The sequence below is a fragment of the Lithobates pipiens genome, unplaced genomic scaffold (genome assembly GCF_037356315.1).
Source record: "Lithobates pipiens isolate NorthernLeopardFrog02 unplaced genomic scaffold, aLitPip1_a1.2 Scaffold_8, whole genome shotgun sequence".
NCBI classification, from domain to species: domain Eukaryota; kingdom Metazoa; phylum Chordata; class Amphibia; order Anura; family Ranidae; genus Lithobates; species Lithobates pipiens.
Window position 1 is genome coordinate 327,036,963 of NW_027507903.1, and position 8,881 is coordinate 327,045,843.

At 37.5% G+C, this 8,881-nt stretch overlaps 1 protein-coding gene across 1 annotated transcript in view; it reads right to left on the bottom strand.

The window, feature by feature from the left end:
* STK32A (serine/threonine kinase 32A) overlaps nucleotides 1–8,434 on the bottom strand; it is a 315,716-nt gene extending 307,282 nt beyond the window's left edge. Inside the window, exons 1-2 of the mRNA XM_077472966.1 lie at nucleotides 8,277–8,434; nucleotides 4,960–5,123 (exon numbers count right to left, since the gene is read on the bottom strand). Coding sequence (XP_077329092.1) covers nucleotides 4,960–5,011 — 52 coding nt within the window. The 5' untranslated portion in view covers nucleotides 5,012–5,123; nucleotides 8,277–8,434. The remainder of the gene's footprint in view (nucleotides 1–4,959; nucleotides 5,124–8,276) is intronic.
* Nucleotides 8,435–8,881: the final 447 nt, after the last annotated feature.

Here is an 8,881-nt window from a genome sequence, read left to right on the forward strand (position 1 = left end):
TTTTTTAAGAGATATCACCGGAGTGCTGATCATCTTTTCCTCATTTCTCTACTCTGCCAACGACTGTGGATCGAGCACCTGGGAGCTCTGCTTTCTATGTGATGTATGGGTAGTAGCACTGACTTTTTTGTTAATATCCAAGTGAAAGTGCCCCTTTATTCCTTCAACACAAACCACACATATAAGACCCTGGATAATAGGTAAAAGAAAATGCTGAGTCCGGTGTGGCTGCACGGTGAACCTGATTAGTGCAGATCAGACTGGGTTTCTCGGTCACCCAGTGCCTCTAATAGACACCGGCTAACTTACACATAGGAGCTGCCGGGGGATATGGGCAAGGAGTTAACAGAGCTCTCCAAGTTAAGCTGGGTTCCACAAGACCCATGCCCAAAGTGACTCCCATCACACTACATATAACAGGATTTCTTTGGTACACACACCATACACGTGCTGATAACTGCAGAAATTCTCAGGAAAATAAAAACAAATTGTATATGTCACAAGTACTGTGTGATTTTTGAAAATTTTACTTCTTGTAAATTAATTCTGATCATCTATGTCAAACGGTTGGTAAAATAAAAAAAATAAAAAATAAAAAACAGGTTATAACTCGTAAGCACATAAAGAATCTAAGCTGGCCCCATATATGCTGTATTGGTCTAAAATCTAGTAAATCACAGCCAATGCTGCATTGATGCATCAGGAGTGCCAAGGCAGAAGAGGCTCTCCAACAAATTAAAACCTAAATGGATGTCTTTTTTTTCCCTGCCTGGTTATACGAGTACTTATTCAGGAATGCACGCCATGAAAAATACAAAGGGTATTCTTGCTGCAGTTGACTACTGTTATGCTTTAACAGTTTAGTAAACTCAGGCAAACTAATTGATTGTGAATTTATACTTTTGGTGTAATCATGAAAAATATACCAAATTAAGCTTATTTGGATACAGATAATGAAACTAAATCTAATCTCTTGGGCAGTATAGTTTCTAAGTGGCAATCATTTTAGTCTTGCTGCACAGAGGTTCTGCATTTAATACCCACAAAACTCTGCATGAAATTTGCATCCAAGCGTGTCCTAAGCCCGGCCATAGAAATGTCATATCTTGGTCAGTTCAGCAAGAACTAATCAAGAATTGAACCATCTATAGGCAGGCTGAATGTACTATGTTGATTGATCATGGTTTCAGGAAAGAAATTTGCTCCATCTATGGCCCCTCTAAGGGCTCTTTCAGACAAGCAGTAATGCTTAATGCAATCCGCACGTAAGTGGGGTGCGGCGGCAAAAAAACATAGAGTCCAGGTGTGATGAAATAACTTGTATTGAAATAATGCAGAGACAGTTTACAATAATCCCAGTGGGAAGACAGCCCAACTGGGAACACTCACAGGTCCAAAGGCATAAAGAGGGCAGGTTTCAGCTGAATTGATAGCACATGTTAAGAGGGGCAGAATGCAGCCTGGCCAACTGCCCAAGCAGGGAGATGTCCAGAGAAGTAGCAAGCCCGACACTTTTCCTCCTCATCAGGAACCTTTCCCTGCTGCTGGTGCTGTATCTACCAGGCAGGGTACCCATCTCTACTCTACCCACTCATGAAATGCATGTCAAGCCTGGGACCCAGGCTATAAATAGGTTCTGTCTGACCCAAGATGGCTGCTAGAGTCACATGAGGCAGAAGCATCCATTTGGATAGCTTCCCCAATGACCCTGGAAACCATAGAGGAACATGTTCCTCTTAACTTCTGTGGAAAAGTGCTACCTAAAGTGGAGAAAGTAGACCTGCCTACACACAGTGAAACACTTTTCAGAGGACAGTATAGCAGCAGCTTGCAGTGTTTAGGAAGCACTACTGCCACATACTGACGCCTGTTTTTTTCTTTTTTTGGATTGCCGAACACAAATGTTACATTGTGGACCATGCCAAAACTGCAAACCAAGTTGCAGTAATGTCCCCTTGATCTCCATGGCTAACTTTGACAGAAAGTATCCCATGCCAAGGTAAAACTGCTCTGACCCTGGTATGTGTACAGCCCCGTCAAGCTGTAATATTAAAATTCTAGTGAAATAGCTCTAAAAGTGCTTTGGTTTCCTCCAAAAAATTAAAAACATAATGGTAGAATAACTGGTAACATCCAAACTTACTCTACTTTATGCATACCTCCCAGCATTTTGAGATGGGAATGAGGGACACCTACTAGCAAATATATGTAGGCATAGGACACGCCCCCTGCCACACCCCCTTAAAGGAGAATTAACCCCAAAAAAGGTTAATTAAACCCACAAGTGCTTTTTTTTACCACTACTATTCCTTTATATTGGCTTTTAAAATATACAAATGCAGCAGTTAGAAATTGGATGAAAGGTTTAGCAATGGGAAACACTTTTTGAAAGATAAAAAGTGCATTTTATCTACAACTATATAGATCAGACCAAAATGAGGGAGAAATGAGGAGGAATGAGGGACAGAGGGACATTGCCCAAATCGGGGACAGTGCGCAAAATCAAGGACAGTTAGGAGGTATGCTTTATGTGTATGACTGTAGAGGAATGTTCATATATTCTATATATTCAGAGGCTTGTCTAAATGGTTCATTATTCTTTTCTTTTCAAACCAATACTAAGCATTTCTGTACTCTGACCATCGACATCGCCATTATTCAACAATATCTTCCCCAGAAAAAAATCTTTATTGCCCAGATACTTTATTCTTTATTGCTCAGATAAAACATCTTACTTTATCTAATTAGGCAATTGCGGCATGCCAGTGTCCTTATTTTGGTGAGCAGCTTCCTATTAAAACTCCTAGAAACAGAGCAGACATCACAGGCCAGTAATTGGAGGCAATACTTCTGCATAATTAATTATGTGCCTCCTATAGATGGTTCATAAAGCATGTTCTATGATTGCTTTCATAGTAAGAATGATAATAAAGCATAAGCAGGAGGATGCAGATATTTCTACAGCAAGTAGCGCATTGGTTCCATCACCAAATTTTGTTAGACTAACAATGACATGCAACAGTGTTTGAAGATGATCTCACACTGCAGGTATACAGCTAAGAGGCTGCTGGCAAAGAAGTACATTGGCACACTCCCATGTAAGGAACTGCCTGCTATCTTTCTGGAGGAATTCCAGATAAAGCATAATGTTTTGGGTGCTGTTCACCCACTGGGAACTGCGGCATACCAAAGTATTCCTTTCTTGGTGATCAGCTCCCTTTCAAAACACCCAGATACAGAGCCTTCATCAAATGACAGTATTTGGAGGCAATGTTTCTCCACAATTAACTACATGTCTCCCTATAAGAGTGGAGTTGCCTGCATGATCTGGTGAAGCTCCGTATAGAAACCAATTTGTTTCCATTTTTTTTTTGTCAAAGCTTAAAGAGTTACTAAACCCAGGACCCTGCATTCACTATATCTGGTCTCCCACATTACACAAAACATGGAAATGCAATTATTTTAGTAAATATAAACTACTAAATACCTTTCCCATCAGCAGTATATAGCAGTTTTTTTACTTCTATCAGTGTAATTTAAAGCCTGTAGGAGGAGTTTTCATTCTCTTCTGACTGTCCTATGAGGCTTCAGGACTCCTGACCCTCTGTCTGGACAGTGCTGATTGGCCATGTGCCGATCACATGCACCTTCCCACGAAAAAAACCCCCCAAAAACTCTCTAGCAATACACTGCAAACTGAGCATGTGCAGAGTGACTCTAAAGGCTATGTAATATCAGGAGATAGATGGGGGACAGTGGAAGAAGGGGAGGATCAGAGAAGACAGGATCAAACAGCCTTTTTACACAATGTGGAGAATTAACCCTTTAGGTTCCTGAGTGAGTATAACAAGCATACTTTACTGCATATTCAGACTGATTTTACTGGGTTTTACTGGGTGGGTTTAGTAACACTTTATTTGAACAAACTGAAGTTAGAAGCTGATTGGCTACCATGCACTGCTGCACCAGATTGTGCACACTCCAGTTTTAGTAAATCAACCCCAGTGTGTCTAGGCACTTCTTTGACTCTTCATATGGCATTTTCTATTATTACTTCCATAGTAGGAGTGCTAATAAAACATAAGCAAGACGATGTATGCAGTGCATATTTCCCTCCAGCAAGCAGCCCAGTGACACAACACATTGTTTTTTTGTTTTTTTTTGCTAAAGGCAAATCCACTTTGCACTACATGTGCAAAGCACACTTGAAATTTCACTGAAAGTGTGCTTGCAAGTGCAGTCACTGTAGATCCGAGGGGGACATGCAAGGAAAATAAAAATACAGCATTTTAGCCTGCACATGATTGGATAATAAAATCAGCAGAGCTTCCCCTCATTTTAGATCTACCCTTCAGATTTACAGCAACTGCACTTCCAAGTGCACTTTCAGTGCAATTTCAAGTACACTTTGCACTTGTAGTGCAAAGTGGATTTTCCTTTCGTAAATAACCCCCATTGTGTTAGACTAGGAATGACAGGCAGCAGTGTTTTAGATGATCTCACACTGCAGATATACAGCTATAAGGCTGCAGGCAACAAAGTGCCTAGGGACAGCACCATACAAGCAACTGCATTATCTTTCTGAATTTCAGACAAAGGATAATATAATATAATAATATACAATAAAACTGGAGTGTGCAAAATCTGGTGCAGCTCTGCATAGAAACCAATCCGCTTCCAGGTCTTATTGACAAAGCTTAACTGAACAAGCTGAATTTAGAAGCTGATTGGCTACCATGCACAGCTGCCCCAGATTCTAAGTGCTCACGTTTTGGAAAATGTTCCTCATTGTTCCTTATAATGCAACAAATCTATACTTTTTGTGCTCAGGTCCATTTTGTAACTACAATGCCCCCTCTAATAAATGTCTGGTGCCAGCTGTGCCCAAAAATATGTATTAAAACAGAAGCATTTATAATATAAGTTTTAGCAGCATGCTGGTGATCCTTCAGACCTTACCTTCATCATTGCCATCACACACAGGGGTTTTGGATGAGTTATTGGCTCCCATTGTTGCTTGTGGCAGGCTCCCGGTTCAGCAGTTACATTCTCATAAGATCCACAAGGCAAGTGATTAGTTTGCATCTAACTGCCAGAAATACGGGTGACTTAGCTCTTCCATCCTAAAGAAAAAAAGAGACCGTTATTCCACATTATTGATGTACCTATGTGTGCTGACATATTCTTACAAGAAAACAAACAACCCATGCAGCACAAGGTACTCAACTAAAGCATTTAAAGAGCTTACAAGTCAAGTCTCTGTTTTACAACGCATCGAGTAATTTATCAATGAAACATGAGCATGTGCTATGGAAACACGTTCATTGATATCCACATGATGTTGTTCAGCACTGCCTTGAGAATTATCCACGATGCTTGCTGCATTTAATGAATACATTTGCAGAATAGATACTGACAGCTACTAAATCTAATCAAATTTTTTATTTTTTTTTGGTATATAGTAAAACACACATGCCTAGCAACAGTTGTTTTACTACCATTAAAACAAACGTGGTCAAGCTCCTTGATAAATAAGTTGTTGAATTAAGTATAGGTGGTTTATTTAAAGGGTTAATTCTGTCCGTAATACTTAAAATTGATAAAAAAAAAAGAAAAGTTTTTTTTTTTTTTTTAACTGCATGCACGATATTCCATTTACTTCTCTCTAGAAGTATAAGTATGCATACTTATACATCAGTTCAGTACAGCATTATGTATATTTGTATGTACAGCCTGTACTGGTATATTACCCACAAGAAAACAGCCAATCACATGACAGTAAGTACAATCCTGTATATTTCAGTTCAATTCCAAGGATAAGTGTTTAGTTGGATTAGAAGGCAGAAAAACATTTTAGAAGGCTACTGTATATAATTACCCTCTTTACTAATGAAGTAGATTGGTTGTTATTGAGATGATCAAAAAATAGCTTGTGCCATGTTTGGCATATATTGCTCTCCAAATGTAGTGGACTGTGGTGCAGAATCGGCATCATGATGCATAACACATTAAAAAAGTTATTGGAGTAAAAAAAAAAATCAGTTTCCTGAACTTGCATGCAAATTTATTGAATTGTTTGCAGCAGAACAAGCAGTAAATGCAATTTTCTTTACTACTATATGTATAATATACTGTATATGTTAACATTGTATATACTGAAAAAGTTCCAAACAAACCATACCCCTAACCATCAGGGGATTTTTTTTAAATTACGGTAATCTCTGAAATTAATGCTAACAATTCTGGATTGTCTTCCCAGTGAATAAACTATATGATGGATGTAAAAGATATCCTATTTAAAAAAAAAAAAAATTATATATATATATATATATATATATATATATATATATATATATACATATATATATATATATGTGTGTGTATATAAAACAAATACATTAAAAATCACCCTGAGTGCAGCAGCCATGATGAATAATTTTCTACAGCGCTCAACATCTTCTATGCAAGAGAAGACACCATTCATATTTTCCACTTCTGAATACTCAGCAATGGCAGCATATATGTAAAAGATTGCATTCCCCCTGCCTGCTTTACAAAATGAATTTTGATTTCATGCAATATATTCCCTTTACATCTTTTTGCAATGATGAATATTGTTTTTGCAGCATATACAAGATATTGTGAAATTAAATATTTTGTATACTCTCAAACATATTTAGAAACAAAATATATATAGATGTACATCTGGTGTCTCTGAAGAAGTATGGAGACTACCATTGTAGACTTTTCATTCTGCAAAAGCTTCTTGCCTGGCTTCCATGCTGACCTTCTTCTTTTAATGTTTGAGCCACAAACAAGTATACTGATAAGGACCTTCTGACCTTTCTCCGATTTTATGATCTTCATATTTGTTCCAGATCAATATTAAAGCCAGGGGGGCGGCATAACAGCCAGGCAACTAGCATTAATGGCTGGAGGCCATCATCTGCAGACCTCAAATGCATAGGTTTACTTAATGGGATGCACTTTCTGGAGTACTCCATGTAATATGGTAGTTTTCATCGTTAGGTTGCCAGATCCCCATTGCATAGTCCTTACTGTTCAAAGCTGTCATGTAGATTATATCCAGATTTTATATTGATTTCCTGTATGTATAGTGACACTTTATATTGATTTCCTTTCACAGTACAACAATTTGGTTAGAGGGGATCTGCTCCCATGGTCCCATGGAGTAGGTCCCCTCAACCCAAATTGTTGTGCTGTGAAAGGAAATCAATATAAGGTGTCAATATACATAGAGGAAATCAATAAAAAGTGGGGATATACATAGAGAAAATCAATATAAAGTATGAGTATACATACAGGAAATCAATAAAAAGTGTGGATATACATAGAGGAAATCAATATAAAGTATGAGTATACATAGAGGAAATCAATAAAAAGTGTGGATATACATAGAGGAAATCAATATAAAGTATGAGTATACATAGAGGAAATCAATAAAAAGTGTGGATATACATAGAGGAAATCAATATAAAGTATGAGTATACATAAAGGAAATAAATAAAAAGCATGGATATACATAGAGAAAATCAATATAAAGTATGAGTATACATACAGAAAATCAATATAAAGTGTGGATATACAAACAGGAAATCAATATAAAGTGTGGATACACATATAATGCAGTCACAATCATACTTATTCAAAATGCACTTTCTATACTATCTCTACATACTGGCATATTTTCCCATTATACATATTGAGAGCATATAGGATTTCTATATGGAAATAAGTCCATGTCCTTATGCACCAGCAATGCTGTTATTTTTTAAATTATGTTATTTGTTACTAGGTTCTTTTAACTTTATAATTCAGTTCTAAGGTCATAATATACATTAAAAGCAGCTATGTAACACAACAGGTGGAGTAATACAGAAATGCAGATACCTTAAAGTTGGACACTGTCATTTCCAATTAGTTTCTCTTGCAATTACAGTTTTTTCAATATATGTACATATAAAAATAAATATAAAATGTATGCATATGCATGCGTTATTAGAGCTAGTTGCATTAAGTAAATAAACATTCACCCGTTACGTTTAGGGCTGTTTATATTTTTACAGAATTTCTAACAACTCCATAGTAAAATGTATTAAGCATTATACTGAAAAGATGTGTTTAATGACAGTATTCTGGTTACTACACATTATAAGCAAACAAGGACACAGATTCTATAAAATGATTAGATCCTGATGTTTATTAAAACTTAGGTGAAATAAGTTTCCCTATAAAGTGCAATATGAAGAGCTTACCTTGATTCATGGGAAGCCAACAGAGAAGAATAACAGGTGAGTCCTGAGAAAGCAGCAGAGCTGAGAAGAACAGATGCTGCTGGAGGTAAGGAAGGGATACTGGATGACAGGCATAGAGGGTGGTCCTTCTGATCAGCTGTATAAACAAGTTCAGTACAAAGGGATGATGTCCCTAGGAAGTTTTCTTGCCAGCCACTGACTGGAGCTTTTGGTGCCCCCTAGTGAATTCTGCTGGAAACATCAACATTGAATGGGATGCGTATTTTCCATAGGAAAGCATCTTACGTCTAAGTGATTAGCTAAAGGGTGATGTCAGATGGGCAATTTATTTGCAACAATCCTCTATTTCCTTAAGTGATTTTTCTGCTAAGAATGTTCTTGTTATTTTTTATGGAATCGCTAACTTGCTAACTTTACAGCGATTTGTAGCTCGGTCACTCATCGATTCACGCCAGTGACAAGCTCTACGGTGGCAATCACCCTGCATTCACATCTATGGCTTAGCTACAGATTGTTGAAGGAGAGCAACTTGTAGCAAAGCACACCAACCTAATGATGAAGAAAAAAGAACAATTAGATTTCATTGACACAGCCGTACAGAAACC